The sequence below is a fragment of the Lycium ferocissimum genome, chromosome 1, assembly GCF_029784015.1.
Source record: "Lycium ferocissimum isolate CSIRO_LF1 chromosome 1, AGI_CSIRO_Lferr_CH_V1, whole genome shotgun sequence".
Taxonomy (NCBI): Eukaryota; Viridiplantae; Streptophyta; class Magnoliopsida; order Solanales; family Solanaceae; genus Lycium; species Lycium ferocissimum.
Genome location: NC_081342.1, coordinates 52,848,364 through 52,868,877, shown reverse-complemented (window position 1 = coordinate 52,868,877; position 20,514 = coordinate 52,848,364). Strand labels below are relative to the sequence as shown.

Here is a 20,514-nt window from a genome sequence, read left to right as displayed (position 1 = left end):
AAAAATTATGTCCGTCCTTTTGTTTGTGGACGTTGTGTCATGCACCGAGGTGGCCGGGGAGACGAGCTTGATCCATAGCATTTCTTATTCGGGGACTACATAGAGGAGCTCCATTGTCTGGGCCTACGGCCTTTTGGTATTATTCTTTTGTGTACATACATGGGCACGGCGGGATCCTGTCCCGCCTATATGATGTTACCTACTCTTCTTAGAGGTTCGTAGACAGTTGTGTATGATTAGATGTCTTTAGCCTTTTCGGCTTATATTTCGTACATCATTTTGATGGCCTCGTCGGCTTATGTATAATGATATGGGCATAGTTGTTAATGATGGTATAAATGTGGGGTTGCCCAATGAGTTTAGCATTATTGATGTATAGCATTCATGAGTAAGCTATGTAGTCCACCTAGATGTGAATACGCATGTATAATAAGAGGTACCCGGGTGGGTTAGCACCGGGTGCTCGTCATGGCCCTCCGGTTGGGTCGTGACAAAATCTGTCCAAGAAAATTGACGTGAACAACTAAAATCATAAATCACAATGCAAACTTTTGCCAATCTGATATTGTGCTAAATAAAAGTTATCTTATCTTCTTTTCTGATACGAGACAGGTTTTGTTTACTCATGTTTATGATTCTTTTAATATATTTTGTTCCCAGGAAATTTCTTATGGTTATAAGAAAATATGCTACTTATAGGTGTGTTTGGTATGATGGAAAACATTTTTCGGAAAATATTTTCCAATTTTCTCATGCCGTAGTTTGGTTAAAAAATTTGGAAAACATTTTCTTTAACAAAAAAAGCTTCTTAAAAATGGGAAAAATGACTTCCCTAATAAAAGTAAGGAAAATAAGTCCACAATGCATTCCACCAACCACCAAACCCCAAACACTCCCACAACCCCACCCCACGCACCCCGCGCCCCATCCCCACCCCCACGCCAAAAAAAATTAATTTTGTTTTTGAGAAAAAGTTTTGATTTTTTTTTTTTTTTGGTTTTTTGCACCACCCACCCCCAACTACCAAACCCCAACAACTCCCATCCCACCCCACCCCAACCCCACGGACACCCCCCCCCCCCAAAAAAATAATTTTGTTTTGAAAAAAAAAGTTACGATTTTTTTTTTTTTTTTTTTTTTTTGCCAACCACCAAACCCCAACCACTTCCGCAACCATGCACCACCCAAACCACTCCCACAACACACGCACCACCCCCCCCCCCCCATGCCGCACCCTACCCCCAACCCACCGCCCAATCCCCTCCCCCCAATTTTTTTTTTAAAAAAAATCTTTTTAGGTTTCTACACCACCACACCCTACCCTCCCCTCCCCACCGCCCCCACCCCGTACCCCTCGCACCCCACCCCACCCCCTAATTTTTTTTTTTAAAAGTTTTCTTTTTTGATTCTCTACACCCACCCCCTGCAAGCACCCCCTATCCCTCCCCCCACCTCCCCCCCCCCCCCCCCATAATTTTCTACTTCCTATTTAATTTTACCTTTATTAAAAAATTATAAAAATTGAAAGTTTGTGTGGTTATTGGAGGGGTGGGTGTGTAAAAATCCGAAAAAAAGTAACTTTTAAAACTTTTTTTAAGAATTTTTTTTGGGGTGGGGGGGGGGGGGGGGGGATGTAAGTGGTTTAGAAAATCCGGAAAAGAAAATTTAAAACTTCAAAAAAAAAAAATTGGGGTAAGGGGGTTGGTGTGGTATGGGTCCACGGGGGGGGGGGGGGGTGGTGGTTTAGAAAAATCCGAAAAAAAAAATTAAAAAATTCAAAAAAAAAAAAAATTGGGGTGAGGGGGTGGGGGGTAAAAGTGGGGTTGGTGTGGTATGGGGTGGTGGGGTTGGGGTGGAGTTGTAGGGCTTAGGTGGGTATTTTCCTGAAAATATTTTCTACCAACCAAATGAACATGAAGAAAATAAGTAAAAAATTCACTTATTTTCCGCTACCCAAATGAACATGAGAAAATAAGTAGAAATTCACTTATTTTCCAAGAACACATTTTCTAGGAAAACATTTTCCTCCATATCGAACACACCCATAATATCCAGGTTTCTGGTATGGATCAACTTTTGGGATAGATCTCTAATTTTATATCTTACCTATACATATTTCATTAAACTGGTGCCTCGATGATATTTTGCGTACCTATTATACCTTATTTCTGTTAAACGGATAACATACTATCAACTTGAAACTGAGGATGTTGGCTGAATAGAAGTGCGAAACATGTTGGTCTAAAAATAATTATGAAGTCATCAAATTGACAATGGTCTTTATTGAATTGGATATTAGCAAACCAATTTGCAAGATTACTATTTAAAAACTTATAAAATGGTCAGTCTAATCATCGGATTTACAATGATCTAGATTGAATTGGGAATACACATGTAAAATTGCAAGTTCAGTGCCTTCAAATAATTCATTTGTTATATTTTGTGGATAGAGATGAGCAGGATTAAAATACATAGCAGGATTAAAATACATACTCAGAAAAGGTCCCACAACAGCATTGACCAAATTATCAATCAGAGAAAACAAAGGAGCTGAATTTGTGAAGATAGAGGACTATAATGAAAATACCATATTTTATTAACAAGGCAACCGACACTTACCTATGGTTTAAATCCTTTTTGGCTTTAAAGGCCAACATTTACTCCATCAATAATAGCTTCAAATGGCCCATAATAATCAAGCTATTTCTACAGTCAAACATTTGTTTTACCCTTATTAGAGACACAAATAATATATATATACTGTTTGAAGATATGACATGGTCAGTCATGAAGCAGTAGCAGCTACATATACCATAGAAAATGTTAGTATGTAGTAATAAGATTGATCCTAAAAGATGAGAATATAAAATCTGCAATATATCACTCATGGGTAATATACATCTGTTTCTATCTGAAAAGCAGTTCACCCACATCTTCTGAGAACTAACTATCCCTAATCCAGCACCCGAGTCATCCAAAAACAATTTGGAGTTACAAAATTTCTTGACGATTGTTTCAATTGTATAATTTGAGTTAACCTTTGGTAGTTTGATTACTTTCCATGTGGGATTACAGGGGACGCATTTACAAAGCTATTAATGTAGTGTTTGTATTTGTTGGTTTTATATTGTGTGTGCAGTATATCTTGCTTTTTATTTTCATTTATGAATTCCTCTCTTAGATTTCAGCCTTTGCTTGCAGAGAATTGCTTAGAGGACCTCTATATGATGGTTTAGTCTTAATTTTGAGTGCATTTCACTTTTGGTGTGAATCACCGGTTGGAGTAAATTCATTAGCAATGATGGATGGTGGTGATGGTAAGAGCTAACTTTTGTATCTCACTAAGTCTAAGATTGCTTCGTTCGATTGTCACTGTGAAAGCAGTAAAACTTTTTGTATGGTATTTTCTACTCAATCCATTCCAAATTTTCTTGGATTTTTCTTTGCTACAAAATCCATAACAAAAACAATAAAAAGATTCAATTAACATTCTTCAACTTTGTCTATATATAAAAAGGGTAAACTTGCATTGTTCAAAATTTGATTCAACATATAGTCACAGGTTCTCTTTCTTTTCCTTATCTCATTTTCCAATCTCTTCTTCCTGTTATCTTCCTTCTTTTCCTGACCGTGACGGAGTTCTATTGCATCTCAAAAATGGCAGCAATGTGTGCCTCTGTTTGTGCTGGAGTTTTTTGTAATTACAGATATTTCTGCTGGAAACCATATTTATATATCCTTCTATTGTTTTTTGAGTATTAAGATATATATTGACTGACTGAATACACAATTTCTGTCATGATCAGTGATCTGATAGTGTCGGTCCAGAACTGATGACCAACAACTTGCAACTATGATATGTTTTTAATTATAATGTGCTTTGACATACCCATGCCTGAATGAAAATGAAAACGAAGGGGCAGGGCAGAATTTTGTGTTGTCGCCCCACTGAAAATACACTTCACTCTTGAGCACGAGTATAACTTGCAAAAGGGTGGATTTTAGCGTGATCGATGTTTGGAGTTAAATTAATAATTTTCTAAATATCAATAATAATCGAATACTGTACAGAGCTCGATCTATCAATGTCATAAAATTGCAAAGATGGATATAACTTAGTTTTCTATTTCTATGCTCATCTTCATTGTTTTCTGCATTGGTTTACACACTGCTAAAAGGAAATTTTTCTCAGGTGTATGCACAAAGACACTTCTTCGATGGTAAGTTGGGATCTGCCATTTAAGGACTTGAAGCATTATGAAGGCCCGATCTGTCATTTGTGGATCAAATACATCAGCCAATTGGTAGAGCTCTACCCTTCACCAAAAAATAAATAAATAAATAAAATAAAATAAAAATTAAAAAAAAATTGATAGAGCTTTATATTCAAATGCGCATGATATATCTGTTGCAGTTGGAATAGGGCAGATGAAGTATTATAAAAATGATTTTAAAGATAAATGTGTAGAGGTTCTTCAGCGATTTTTTCTCGGATCTATTTGAATTGGATCATTGAAGATCCTTCCCAGATTATTTGTTGAAGGATAGAGCATCTCATGATCTTCAATTAAGTCGTGAGACAAAAGTTCTTGAAATTAACATTGCAACTTTGGACTTCTGATCTTTGTGTCTGCAACATTGCAAGCTTTAAACTTCTGAAAAAAGGGTTTATAAAATCTGAAAATGAACAGTGTTATGCTACTTTCTGTGGCAGCATTATGTGTACTCCATATATTGTTTAAATTGCGACATGAAGATATGTCTAAAGAATGTCAAGGCTCTCATTTACAACTGAAACAATTATTGAAATGCATTCTTTGAGGGCTTATGTGTCAAGGGGTCTACGAGAGATCAAGCGCATTCGTTGAGGACTCAACTAGGAGGTAAAGGAACATTGTGTTAGCTTTGTGGGTTTCAAACGGGCATCAACAAATTATTATGTTTTTTTTTTTTTTTTTCTTATTAAGATAGCTATGACTTTGTGCATCTACCCTTTTTTCTTACTGTAGTTGCAGTTGGAGGATTGAAGCACTCACAAGTGGAGGCATCAAGAAACGAGCTTGTTGTAGGAAACGCTCTTACTGAAGATTTCAACAATACATGAGGATGTAATATAGAGTTAATATAAATATATAAGTGATTCTTTTTAAATACTTGATAATAATCTCTCAAGCTTAAATGATTGATTATGTATTTTAAATTTCTTTAGTAGAGTCTTTGGAGGTATTCTTGAAGCAAGGATTGGAAGTGAAATGAAAGGTATAATTCACACGTATTCTTATATCTTTTCTATAAAAGAGTTTTCGAATTCTTAATTAAGTCCTCTTAATTCTCCATTCAAATGTGAACAGTACATCCGGTGTGTTGTTCCCACAGTGCAAAGGCGAATATGTGTAGGATCTATTTTGTGATAAATGGTGCTCTGATGCTATTTTGTTAGTTAGTTCCTGTGTTCGATGGGAAATTATCAGAGACGAAGTTATACCAACAATTGATTTTTTTCCATTGTAAATCAGTTTAATGTAATTTTTGTCACCAACTCAGGTAACATTTAACTCTATATTATCTGGCAAAATACATCAAATCACACTTAAACTATACCCAAAAAGTCGAGTTCACACTCCAACTAATCGGGCGACCTATTTACCCCCTATTCTTCTTTAAACTGGAATTAATACCCCCTTATCCATGACGTGGCAGAGGAATTTTTTTTTATCTTTTTAAGCAAGAGTGAAAATTAAAAAAACATATTAAAAATTGATTAAATTGTACACGTGTCTATTTTTAATGGGATATCACATAACTGATTGCACTTAATTATTTGTGGGCCCTCTTATCTTTTGTTTGCTCTTTTTTGTTCCTCTGCTTCTTTCTTTTTCCTTTCCTTTTTCTCTGTGCAATGCTTCTTCACCACAGAAACTCCATTTTTGCCTATTCCATCACACCACACAGGATCAACCCACTGCTATGGCCCATGAAAACCCACAAAATCCCTCTTTTCTGAAGGAGATCACCTTTCATCTTTTATAAAGGGACAACATCAACAAATGTAGCCGGAAAATTTATCTAGAAAAATTTCCTCGGCAAACTTCCATTTTTTCCGGTCAATCTTCTACCATATTCCTATCTCTCATTCTAATCTTCTTTCTCTTAGAATTATTATGCAAAAAATAATTACCAATAAATTACAAATTATTTTCACAAGTTGAAACCATTTCAAATTCTTAAATCTGAAATGGGTAGTCGAAAATGTTGAATCTAAAATGGGTAATCGAAAATGTAGTTGGGTTACCAATTTTGAATCTGAAATTTTTGTTTGTTGGTGATTTGTTAGTCAAAATTGGTTTGCCAGATAATGGCTAGGATGAAAAAAATGAAGAAGAAGAAGGGGGGTCTGGGAGGTGGGGGTGGCGTGAAGGTGGTGCTGAAATGAAGAAGAAGGGTTTAGGGGTGGGGGTGGCGTGAAGGTGGAGGAGAAGAGGGGTGGGGCGGAGGAGTGGGGGGCGGGTGGTGAAATGAAGAAGAAGATGAAAAATTAGTTTTTTTATTAAAATTTAAAAATCATTTTTTACTTTAATTTTGTGAATAAAAAAAAAACAAGTGTGAATTAAAAAAAAAAGAAGTAAAAAGTATAAATATATTATATTTCTGACGTGGGCTGACATGGCGAGTTGACATGGCGTTGACGTGGGCTGACGTGGGCTGACATGGCGCTGACGTGGCGCGCGTGTGGAGCACCTCACACCATGAGAGTGGTTTTATACCTCTTAAGGTGGTATTAATTCCAGTTTAAAGAAGAATAGGGGCTAAATAGGTTGCCCGATTAGTTGGAGTGTGAATTTGACTTTTTGGATATAGTTTAAGTGTGATTCGATGTATTTTGCCATATTATCTAGACATATTCAAGATTAAAATGGCAGCTGTCCACATAATATACGATATTGTTATCTACTCCTGTTCAACTTCCACCTTAAGTTTACATTCGGAAAAAAAAGGGAAGCTTACCATAGTACACGGGAGGTTGGAGATCGAAATTTTATCAATTGTGTTTTTTGTTGTGTAGAACTAACAAGAAAGTGATTAAAACAGAGGAGAAACCACGATTAATGTTCATTTTACCTTCATTATGGTCGTAATTGTAATATGTAATGTTCCATACCTACTCTATAGTTAGAATTGTAGAATTTATTCAGAACAAATGGAATCATTTTCACATTCTTATGGTTTCTGTCGTAATTAGTAAGAACACTTTGATAGTCCGCTATAAATCGAGATTATTGATTCTTGCATGATTAAATTTCTATCATAGAATACGTGGTAGACAAAATAGCTTCTTGCATTGTAAGATAAAAGCTAACTGAAAGAAGGGTACTTTGTACTATTTTCCACGCATGATGTTATCTATGATTATCTTTCTTAAGTATTGTCCGCGCGCCGCATGATAGATACTAGTTATTAATAATAAGAATAGTAAAATCGGAGAATTAGAATATATATATATATATATATATATATATATATATATATATATATATATATATATATATATATATATATGTGTGTGTGTGTGTGTGTGTGTGTGTGTGAGATAATTTTTTAGAAAAAATGGTGCTCTCAAAAGGTTGAAGCCAAAAGCCTATCTTTCTTAGCCTTCTGATCGAGCCGGCCCTTCACCCTAATTAAACCTAAATAATACAACAAATATATTTAATTATTACAGGTCGTGAAAAGTAACCCCAAAGTAGCATCCATGTAATACTACTAACAGCATATCAAATATTTTATTTTAAAATATCTCGGCTACAGAGCTAACTATGCAAATTGTATTAAGCACAAAAGGTGAAAGGATTAATCACTCCGTTCCTAGAAGGAAGAGTCCTGCCTGGCAAGACTAATCAATTAGGCAAATTAACCTTGATGTTGAAGCATAAAAATCACAAAGAAATGAATTTATTTGCAACTCCAGAGGCTAGCTAGCCATATTATATTGTCTACACTAATATTTTTGTTCAATTATAGCTATGCTCCCTTATTTGCAGGAAATCATGTTGTATTGCATTTTCGGATAAGGATGGAAATTAAAGTTTCTTTTTCTTAAAAATGTAGTCCCTCCGTTCTTTTTTACTTGTATTTTATATTTAATTTTTTTTTTTTACTTCTTCATTTTAGTAAATCAAGAGGGATTCATTATTTTATTTTTTAATACTACTCTTATCATTAAGTAACATAAAGTATTAGTAGTCAAGTTTAGATTTTCAAAGCATATTTAAGAAGTTAATTTCGTAAAATAGATTTAAGAAGTTAATTTCGTAAAATAGATTTAAGAAGTTAATTTCGTAAAATAGACTCCTAATAAATACTTTCTAATGAGCAATGTCAAGTCAACATGAGTCAAGTAAAAAAGAACAGAGAGAGTAGCCATTACTATAACTATTGGCTTGATTTGAAAACTTCAAAGGCATTTAAGTGAACTTTGAAAATCATAACGAGCATGTTAGTGATCAAATTATCAGTAACTCAATTACATAAGATATTTCAAAAACCTACAATTTTACATTTCGATAATTCAAGAGTTCATTCACATTGATGATAGCATTCATGGTGGCATACCTCCATTAAAAGATTTGAATGAAGCTTTGAAAGTTGAGGAGATCCAAGACGAGGTTGATTCAAGGAGATCGAGAAGGTGCTTTGAACCCAAGGATTATAGCGACGAGTGGGGTAGGTGCTACACATATTTCATGCTCCAAGCCTAAACTCAAGAGAGAAGATTGGGGCCCACATAGAGCCCCAAAGGAAAGGCTAAAGAAGCTGATTTTTGCATGCCACAAGGAGGCGCGTAGAGGTCATTCGCACAAATGCCCCTATTTCGGGGTGGTCTTTAATTTTTATCCTTCAAGGTGCGATATAGGTTTATATTTTCGTATCATAATATCTCACAAGTTATGTTAGACACGAAAATAGTTTCAAAAATCAGCATAAAAGTGGTCAAACATCCAACTCCACAAAAACAGGCACGTTATTCAACACAAAAATGATAAAGAGCATATGCTCCAAAAAGCATAACTCTAGTTTCTGAACACTACAACAAATTTTGAAAATACTACACAACTTATGTAGTATAACTTAATTTGCAGACATAAATAGCCATCCGGTGAAATTATTGACACCGAATGGCCCAAGAAGCTTAATAGAAATTTTTAGCCTTTTTAAAATAATTTCATTTCGTAACCTTTTTAAACCTAATTCCAGCATATGTAGAAACTGTATCATTGTTGTATAAAATATGTATCACTACTATATATGTATGAAAATGTACCATACATATAGAAATTGTATCATTGTTGTATAGAATAAGTATCCCTACAGTATGTGTATAGAAAATGTAATTGTTGTATAATTTGTTTCTAATAAATGTATAATCAACATATACTCACTAATTATGCACATATTATACAATTGTTATGCATTTACTATAGATATTTCGGGAAATTATTTTAAAGGGACACAGTCCAATCTCCGGCGACCTTGCTTCACGCCACGATGAACCCAACCCCCTCTCCATCAACCCCCATCCATACACCGTAAACCTCCATATCCACCCCTTCCATAGTAACTCGTCCTTCAAAACCACCTGAAACAGTGTCGAAAACTATGACAAAACAGAGCTCCTCCATCAGAATATCTAACTCTGGCCACCATTCATTTCTGTTTCACAAGCCCAATGTAACGACATGTTTGGTCATTTAAAGCATTTTACTCGTTTCCCCAAAATACTCTTCCCGAAGTCTCTTTCATGTGCTTATGACTTGTGGGGATGGGTGGTGCGGTTCCTAAGGCTATCCGGCGAGTCTTGGTGGATTTTGAGGATTCTAGAGTTTTCTAAGTTGAATAAGCGAAAAAGAGTTGACCAATAGTTGACTTTTGGGTTATTACATCCGAAAATGAATTCTGATAGTTTCGTTAGGCTCAAAGCGTGATTTTTGACTTAGTAGGGTCCTTGGTTCATGTCCCGAGGGGTCAGGTGGCGTTTTGGGTCATTGGTTGGAAGTGGATTTTTTTTTGGAGTTGACTTGGGTCAACATAGGGTTAAGAAGACCTCTTTTGGGAAATACTAGTGCGCAAGCGAGTTCGTAGAGTGTTTTACGATAGATGTGCATGTTTGGTTTGTGTCCGCAAGGTCTTGGATGAGTTTTGAGTATTGGGTTAAATTTAGTGAAAACAAGATTTTCTGGTCTCTGGTGTACTCGCACTGCGCCCCGCTCCGTGGGTTTGGTCCATGCGTGCGAGAATCGTGGCAAGGGGTTGGCGCCGGTGGCGACCTTCCCCCGCACCTGCCCATTTTGGAACATTAAGTAAAGACCGCATCTACGGCCTTTTCTCCGCAACTACGAAGAAAGCGTCCGCAGAAGCGGAAAACGCTGACAGTGCTATTTGTTTCCCCAATTCGTTTTTAGTCCATTTCATTCACAAATTAAACCCTAGATGGTTCGGGTAAGGGAGATTTTGTGGAGTTTTTCGAGATTCTTCAAGTGGACTTCCATCGTTCAGAGGCTCTTTGCAAAGGGAAGTGTCACGACCCAATTTCGCTAAGTCGCGCGAGCACCTACCTTTCTCACCTCGGTCGGCAAACTCTTATCCCAACAATCTTCAAGAACATGAAATAATACATAAATAAATAAATAAATAAGCGAAAGAGATAGAAATACACAAGTCTGACATAATAATAGATAGATAATGCGGAGATACATCAAAACCACCCCAGAAATCTGTCTAGTCATACAAGAGCCTCTAACTAGAATCTACATGTCTCAAATTAACAATAATACATCAAAAGTCTCAATATGTCTCAGAATATCAAATAAGACATAAATAAAGGAAGAATCTTCAAGGCGGCGAACGTCCTGGAGCTCACCCTGAAAGACTCTAAGCAGCAACCCTCAAACTACTATCAGCCACGGGGTGTAGAGGTCGAACCCACCTGAAACTCTGCATTCATAAAGGAATGCAGCAAGTGTAGGTAAGTACAAACAACAAGTACTGGTAGGTATCATAGGCCGACTAAGATTAGCTAACATATATCAAGGCAATAAAGTAAGATAAACGGGTAAATCAACAATGTATAAGTCAGACACGAGCTAGTAACCAAGTACACGTCATCACCTATGTTATAGCCTCTAAACCCAAATGTGCCAAGTCTCAATATATTCAATCCGAATCCGTATATCACAAGTACATCACAAGAATATCACAATAAAAGCCATAGTATAATGCAATGCAATAATGTATGAAGTGTGAATGCAATGCATATGCACCTTACACATGTACTCCGATGATGAAACATCACATCTCAGCAGCACAACCCATGGGAGACCCGCAAAGTCCATGTACCTCACGATTCTGGCAACAACCTCAGCAATCGCTACCTCACGATTCCGGCAACAACCTCAGCAATCGCTACCTCACGATTCCGAGATAAACATCGGACATCGGTCCTAATGTCACTCTCATCCAACTGAGCCCAGCTCATAATAGTGTTTCCTTAAGTATCATCAATGTATCAACAATATATCATGAAGGATGAAAATGCGTGCAATGTATGAGTTCAATGTCAATAATCAAGATATATCAATAGTCTGCAGTTTCTACTATCTCCACGTGGCATCGAGCCAACAACAATAGAACAAGATAAGTCACAACACAACGGGGTTGCTAACCCCAATCACGCAACAGGGCCCAACCTAAGACAATATCCAACCCAACTTCATACATGAAGGTTTACATACATTCTCCGACAATATCATATAAATATATGCTTCGCTAAACGAAGTCTCACCATAGGGTAAACCATAACCTACCTGGAAGGCCGAACAACAAGGTCTCCACAATCACACCTTAGCTTTCCCTTTCCTTTGAGCCTCAAGAGTAAGAAAGTCTAAGCATATTAGAATCAAAAAATTAGAATCAAGAAGAACATCGATCAAACCTTACTTCTATTCAAGACCCAAATCCCCAACCTATGGAATGCGTTTTATGAATTAGAAGGGTGGAATTAGGAATCTAAAGGTTCCAACATGAAATTAAAGCTCTAGGTGATCTATTCCCATCAATATCAAGCTAGAATAACCAACAATTTACTTAAATTCGGATTCTAGGCAGAATTTCCAAATTTGGGTATAACCCTAACTTTCAATTCCATAAATTAGCCACCAATTAGGAAGAAATTATGAAATAAAGGATTCCAATCATCAATTCCATGCTTAAAGAAGCTAATACAACCAATAAATCAAGATTATAAAGCCTAGAAGAAAAACTCATTGAACCCTCTTTAAATTTTAGAATTCTTAGTGAACTAGCATAATAATGAAATCTTATGATGATAATGAAATCATGGAACAGGAAGGAAGATAGAAAGAATTACCACCAAGATTTTCTCCAATAATCACCTTGAAAAGCTCCAATAACTCGCATTTCGAAATAGTAATAAATAGAGGACTTAGGGCTTTTTACTACTTCATTTAATGAAATTAATCGCCCGACACACCGGCTTTCACAAGCAACCGCTTGACACCGTCTTGGTGGTCGGACCCCCCGTCACATCGGGCCGCTTTCGCCGGTGGTGACCGCTATGTGCCGCACCGTCAGTCGCGGTCCGGTGCCGCCAAAGCGGGCACCAGAATATTCCATGATTTTCACAACTCAACCCAAATTTCCTATAATCTCCCGAGGCCATCTGCTCACATACCGGATGTACATAATACATAAAAACACGCTACGAACGCACTCGTGGCCTCAGAATTTTCAGCGGAGGTCTCGTTAACCGAGTCAACCCCCAATACCTCAAATTCAACCTCCCAACCCAAGTCCGGAAATGCACCCAAGTGCATTGGGAACTGAACCAAATATGCAAACAAGTTGTAAAAGACCATCCGGACCTCTCAGAATCACTGAATTTCCGAAAAAGATCCGTTTACCCAAAAGTCAACTCTTTTTCGCTTAAAGCCCGAGTTTCCCAAAAAGTCACCCAAATCAAATCCAAACACCTCGGGAAGCATGTCAATGTTCTCCCTCGGGTCAAAAGTGAGCTAACAAGCTCGGGGAAAGGTCAAAAAGTGCAGAAAAGACTATAACGACTAAGCGGGTCGTTACATCATATACAAATGAAACCATCGCTCGTCCTCAAGCGACGAAGGGAAAGGAACGGAGATGTACCTGAATCAGCGAACAACTGAGGATATCGGCTACTCATATCGGACTCAGTCTCCCAAATGGCCTCCTCAACAAAATGATGCTTCCGTTGCACCTTCACAGAAGCTATCTCTTTAGACCTCAACCTTCGAACCTCCCTATCCAAAATCGCAATAGGCTCCTCCTTATAGGTCAAATTCTCATCAAGCAATATCTAATCCCAATGAACAATATAAGTACCATCGGCATGGCACTTCTTCAGCATAGATACATGGAAAATTGGATGAACTCCTGCCAAGCCTGGCGGCAAGGCCAACTCATAAGCAACATCGCCCACACGGTTAAGAATCCCAAATGGCCCAATATACCTCGGACTCGACTTGCCTCTCCTCCCAAACCTCATAACACTCTTCATGGGTGAGATCTTCAATAGAACTTGGTTACCAACGACAAACTCTAAATCTTGGACCTTCCGGTCCGCATACATCTTCTGTAGACTCTGAGCTACCAAAAGCTTGGCCTGAATAACCCTCACTCTCTCAAGAGACTCTCTCCGAATATCCCCCAAGGTCGAACCTCAAACGCATCAAACCAACCAACTCGGGATCTACATCTCCTACTACAAGCACAAAGCCCCCTCGAAAAGGCGCCATGTCGATACTCGAGTGATAACTAATGTTGTATGCAAACTCTGTCAACGGCAAGTGCTGATCCCAATGACCACCAAAGTCTATAACGAAGCTCTCAACATATCCTCGAGCACCTGAATGGTCTACTCGGACTGCCTATCGGTTTGGGGGTAGAAAGCTATACTAAGATCCAATCGGGTACCCAACTCATCATGAAAAGCTCTCCAGAAATGGAAAGTGAAGATAGTACCCCGATCAAATATGGTAGTAATAGGAACCCCATGCAATCTCATAATAGCACGAACACACCTTGACTACTTCTGCAAGATAGAAATCTAAACTAGAATAAAATGAGCGGACTTAGTCTAGCCGATCACCTATCACCCGAATCGAATCAAACTTACCCGAGTGCGAAGACCCACAACGAAATCCATGGCAATCCTCTCCCACTTCCACTCGAGATGGGCATCTCTCAAGCACATCACCGGTCGCCGGTGCTCATACTTAACTTCTTGTGACAATTACCACACTTCGCCACAAAATCGGCTATATCCCTCTTCACGACGCCTACAAGTAGTGCTTGCTTTCAAATCACGACGCATGTTAGTCGCCCCCGGATGAATGGAATATCAAGAGCTTTGGGCCTCAGTCAAAATCAACTGAATCAAGTCACCAACACGAGAAACGCACACGCGCCCCTTAATTCTCAAAGTACCCTCAGAATCAATCATAGCCTCCTTGGCCTTACCTCTTAGAACCCAATCTTGAATCTTGCTCAACTGAGCATTCCTCAACCGACGCAGCCCCATCGATGCAATGATCTCGCCTCAAAAAAACTGCTCCGTTTTGACGAAATATCAAGACAAACGAGCGGTGGCCGGAGAATACGAACCTCCATGGCCAATAGACGCTCGAAAACAACCAAACGGGCTAAACTCCCCATACCGTGGCCTTGCGACTCAAGGTATCGGCAACCACATTAGCTTTTCCTAGATGATAAAGAATAGATATGTCATAGTCCTTCAGGAGCTCTATCCATCGGCGCTGCCTGGAATTAATATCTCTATGGGTAAACACATGCTGAAGGCTACGGTGATCGGTGAAAACCTCACAATGGACACCGTACAAGTGATGCCTCTAAATCTTCAAAGCAAAGACCATGGACAACAACTTCAAATCATGGGTAGGGTAATTCTTCTCATGGATCATCAACTGACGGGAAGCATAGGCTATGGCTCTACCCTTCTGCATCAAGACAAAGACCTAAAACCACACGGGATGCATCACAATAAACTCAGAAATCCTTACCCTCCACAGGTAATCCTAGAATCGGGGCTAAAGTCAAAAGATTCTTGAACTTTTGAAAGCTCTCCTCACAATCATTAGGCCACTGGAAGGGAACATCTTTATGAGTCAGTCTGGTCAAGGAAGAAGTAATAGAAGCAAAGCCCTTCACAAATCGACGGTAGTAGCTGGCCAAACCCACAAAACTATGAATCTTGGTCACATTAGTGGTCTTCACCCAATGCCTCACAGCCTCAATCTTCTGAGGATCAACCATGATCTCGTCCTTAGACACAACGTGGCCCAAGAATACCACAGACTCCAACCAAAACTCGCACTTTGAAAACTTAGCAAACAAGCTATTCTTCTTCAACAACCAAAGTACAAAGGCGAAGATGGCTCTCATACCCCTCTCTATTCTTGGAATACACCAAGATATCATCAATAAACACAATCATAAAGAAATCAAGGAATAGCATAAAGATGTCATTCATCAAAATCATGAACGCAGTCAGGGCATTGGTAAACCCAAATAACATCACCAGAAACTCATAATGCCCATATCTCATCTGAAAGGCTATCTTGGGAATATCCTCAGCTCTGATCCTCAGCTGGTGGTAGCCTGAACGCAAGTCAATCTTCGAGAACACTAAAGCACCCTAAAGCTGGTTAAATAAATCATCAATACGAGGCATAGGACATTTGTTCCAAATAGTAACCTTGTTCATCTGGCGATAATCAATGCACATCCTCATAGATCCATCTTCTTCTGAGCAACACGGGAGAACCCCAAGGGGAGACACTCGATCTAATGAACCCCTTGCTCAATAAGTCCTGTAACTACTCCTTAAGCTCTCTCAACTAGGCCGGTGTCATCCGATATGGTGGAATAAAAATAGGGCGAGTGTCTGGGTCCAAGTCAATACAGAAGTCAATGTCGCGATCGGGTGGCATACCTGGTAGGTCGGTCGGGAATATCTCCGCGAACTCGCTCATAATGGGAATGGACTCAAGGGGTAGAGATGCAACAGTAGTGTCACGCACATGAGCCAGCTAAGCTAAACACCCCTTGTTGACTAATTTCTTCGCTTGAAGAAAGGAAATAATGTTCTTCGGAGCAGGGATAGGAATACCCCTCCACTTAATTCTAGGAATGCCCAGCATGGCTAAAGTGACTATCTTAGCATGACAGTTCAAGATCGCATGATAAGGAGAAAGCCAGGTCATACCTAAGATAATGTCAAAATCCACCATATCAAGTATCATCAAATCTACCCAAGTGTCATAACCCATAAAAGTAACCAAACAGGACCAATAAACTCGATCAACCACAAAAGAATCTCTAACCGGAGTAGACACATGAACAGGTACAGCTATGCTATCATAAGGCAAATCCCAATCAACAGTATGATACGCAGACATATATGAATAAGTGGGTCTAGGATCAAATAACACAAATGTTGCTATATGTCGGACAGAAACGGTACCTAAAATAATAGCACCTGAGGCCTTTGCCTGGTCTACTCAGGAATAAGTAACCTTTGGGCCCCCTTCAGCCGTACCGAGATCTACCTCTCGAACTATGGGACCCACCTTTTCCAGCTTAGGATCTACCCCTAGAAACCTGAGGATCGCCACGACCTGACTGAGCACCGCCCCTCTGAGAAGCATCTCCTCGACTACCTGAAGATGCCGGAGTCCTCTAGGATTGATGACCCTGCGTGGATTGGGGACCGCCTAGCAAAATAACCGAACTCTCCACACACAAAATAGCCCGTAAAGGGTGGAGACAAATAGACTGAAGATGAGGACCCGGCTAGAACAACTCTCGTCTACCGGCTGAGGCAGGCGCTCTCGGGAGCTCTGTCGAGGCGGCCCACCAGAGGAAACACTCGTGGCCCGAATGCATGGGGGCGGCGAAAATAGGGTTGATGCGACCAAGAAATCGCCTAGCGCCTTCGAGCTAGAACCATCAAACTCCCAAACTGTCGCGGCCTCTTCTCGCTAACCCCTCCAAATGCGCGGGCCTTAGTGGCCTCGACTAAAGCATGCTCGATGATGTGTGCGGAGAAGACGTCCCCGTAGCCTCGGCCGAAGGCAAGGAATCTGAAGAGAACCAACGAGCCCACCAACAAAGCGTTGAATACGGTCAGGCTCAGTAGGGATCAAGGGAGCAGAATAACGGGCCAGATACAGATAGCGAGTAATATAGGCCTCCACAGACAATTTCCTCTGCTACAGATGTAGAAACTCCTCCCTACGCGCCTCTCTCAAAGCTCAGGGCACATACTTCTCAAGGAAGGCCTGATAGAACTGTGTCCAAGTCAGTGGAGGAGAACTCTCAGGTCTACAAGTAATAAAATACCTCCACCAAATCTTCGCATCCCCGCGAAACTGGTAGGACACATAATCCACTCCATGAGACTCAACAATCCCCATCCTATGTAACAACTCAAGCATATCCAAGATGAACTTATACGCATCCTCTCCAGAAGTATCCGAGAACCTCGGCGGCTCTAATTTCCTAAACCTTCCAACTAGATCCTGATCAGTCAAAGTCATAACAGGGCCCGTCACGGGTCTAAAATTATCTCTCAGGGCTGGCACTATATCTATCCTCGGAGCCATAGCCGCATGGGAGTATACTACATAAGTGCAGGTCTCGCCGGTGCACCGCGCCCAACTCTAGTCCGCGAACCTCCTCCGCCGGAGTAGTAACACCGGCGGCGACCTTACGGGCATCTAGATGGCGAGAACACGAGCCATGTGATCTTGCGTGGTTGCTGCGGTGATCTCGGGAGTACTCGCGTCGGGGACACATCATTCTTAGCGGCCCCGATCTCGAACCCGTGAACCTCGACCGAAGACGGAGATCTCTCACGGCTGGCGACTCCACCGCGGAGCCCTGCCCCGGGCCGGGGCGGCACTTCCGTGGTCTCTGGCTGTTCGCATCCTTTGGTTGTCGCTTGCCCCCTAGTGCCAGCCGTTGTTGCGGCCTCTGGCACCTGGTCTCGGGCTATCGTAACTTGAGTCCTCACCATCTGTGAGAGAAGAGATAAGAGTCAGATATCAATTCGATTGTTCCAGATACCAATTAGAATAAAGTAGCACGAAAGAATGAAAGAAGGTGAAGTTTTCTAAATGTTCTATAGCCTCTTGTAGATAAGTACGGAGCTCATCGTATCGATCCGCGAGACTCTACTAGACACACTCTTGAATTATAGACCAGGTAATCTAGGTGTTATAGCCCACATTTTGTACGTTTGAAAAATTTCAAGGTCGCCGCGGAAAGTCAAGGGCGAGACGACTTCCAAAAATTATTTGCATGTGTACGTCGTTATAAAAATTATTTTTGACGATTATTGGTATGGAAATACTTAGAAAAGTCGAGGGGCAAAAATGGAAAATTTGCAAAATGGCATTTTGGTAATTTTGTGGAAAGACGAGGGATAAAAACGGTAATTTTACATTAATTCTAGAAATGAAAAGAAAAAAGGAATTAAGTCATCCTTGGAAAAATGAAGAAAAATCTAGAAAAAAAGGAAAAGAAAGAAAGGAAAATTCTAGAGAGGGCATGTGCCACTCATGACCCTCGAGCTATATATATATGTGTGTGTGGACATAATTTTAAAAAGAGGGAGAGAAAAGAAAGAAAACAAGAAAGGAAAGAAAACAAAAAAAAAAAAGTGAAGGGGTCGGCTAGGAAGAAGTGGCCGAACCAGCCTCTATGATGGTCATGGCAAAAAAAATTGTTACTTCGTGTTTTCTTATCAATTAGGAGGCCGTCGTCGTGGATTAGTTGTGAAGACAAAAGACTTTCGGGGAAAAAAAAGAGAGTCCCGGGAAAAGTGGAAGAAGGGGTGAGGCCCAATCTTTATTTCTATGTGTTATGAAGGGTTTTTGTGTGTTATTGAATGTAGAAATGAGGGAAATTCTAAATATTGCATCTCAGTTGGGTGTGGGGTGTTGGGGGGTTGTTGTTTTGTTGTATAAGTGTGATAATTTTTGTATCTGCATGGTTGGGTGTGGTTGTGGTATAGAAATGGATGTGAAGCATGAAATACCTATGTAGTAGTTGTGGCCGAAATGGAGGGTTGGTATGATAAGGAATGAGCAAATTTTTTATTTAGTTCAAACAATGTGGCTATAAGCGTTTTGAACATGTCGTAGCATGTAGAAATGAATGGAATACATAAAGTTGTGTATGTTGGTATCTTGGCCGAATGGTGGTTTTTTCGTTAATAAATATAATTTTAAATATGTAGATTGTTAGTATGGTTTATGAGTTTGAAGGAAGGAATTAAGTTGCTATGGTTTTTGTTAAGATTTGGAAGGTATTCGGGTGATTTGGGGGGAATTTTCGGGATGTTTGAAATATTAAAAAAAGATTGTTAAAGGTGTTCTTGAATCGTTTTTTATGGCCTCGGAAAATATTTGGATGTAGTATTTGGCATTAATCCGAATATTGGTGCTTATTTGAATAAATGGAACAATGGCAAGTTGTGAAAAAAGGGGAATTAGTGCGTTAAAATCATTTTGGACCACTTTTGATGTTGCTATCATGATTGTTGGTTTGATTATTAATATTTTGGGGTTAAATTCCGGTTGTTTTTGGGGATTCGGAGCGAGCCATATTCCGGGGTTGGTACTTTTAGGGGGGAAATTTTTGGAAATTTCGGGAATAAAAGTGAACGTATTTAAAGGGGTTGGGCAAGCTGTGACAAAAAATCTAATGAATGGATGAATCTGCGAATGTAGTTAAAATTTGGGAAACGGCGAAGTTGGTTTGGTGGCGACACGGGAAAAGGGAGGCTTACTTTTCTTTTTAGGGTGCCCCAGACGATAAGTTTGATATAATATGTATTTGGGGTAACTCTTTCTTGATCTCGAGTCTTTCATGAATATGATTATTCATTTAAATATTGTTTAATTTGTGTATGTTTGTAAACGGATAAGTATGGGACCTGTAAAAGTTCGGGGTATGAAAATTTCCAACATGTTATCTGATTTTCGAAATGGGCCCCCAAATTTCCCAAAACCTCCCATTATTTCTAATGCGAATATATAAAACAAAGGTTTGGATATGTCCCGTTTTGTCGAATATATTATGCAGGTGGGAAGGGGGATGTCTCCCCTTTTTTTAAAACTCTTTGGTTAAATGTCTTGAACGTACGAAATGATTTCGGATTTGGAAAGTGTTTATAGTATGTTTGACCACCCCAGATGATATTTCTAGCGATCGACACGATTCCACGTCCTTAAGGTTGACGAAATCCCGACCCCGGATATCGAAAAATATTCGTTTTCGGGGATTTTGTTTGAAATGTTTCGCCTACTCCTGTGGGGTCTTATCTTTCAGATCCGGGCCGGGGGTTTATGATCTCGTGTGTCGTTCGATACGGTTTCCCCGGTC

At 39.5% G+C, this 20,514-nt stretch overlaps 1 protein-coding gene and 1 long non-coding RNA gene across 2 annotated transcripts; one reads left to right on the top strand and one right to left on the bottom strand.

The window, feature by feature from the left end:
* Positions 1–2,495: 2,495 nt before the first annotated feature.
* LOC132055454 (uncharacterized) lies at positions 2,496–5,179 on the top strand. The gene is made up of 3 exons (XR_009414577.1): positions 2,496–4,304; positions 4,715–4,883; positions 5,010–5,179. It is a non-coding gene; the product is annotated as an uncharacterized LOC132055454 (long non-coding RNA).
* A 654-nt stretch (positions 5,180–5,833) lies between these two features.
* On the bottom strand, positions 5,834–13,675 carry LOC132065236 (uncharacterized). Its single transcript, XM_059458525.1, has 3 exons — positions 13,460–13,675; positions 13,213–13,372; positions 5,834–5,931 (listed from the first exon to the last, which is right to left on the bottom strand). The coding sequence occupies exons 1-3, from the start codon at positions 13,673–13,675 to the stop codon at positions 5,834–5,836; spliced, it is 474 nt and encodes a 157-aa protein (XP_059314508.1).
* Positions 13,676–20,514: the final 6,839 nt, after the last annotated feature.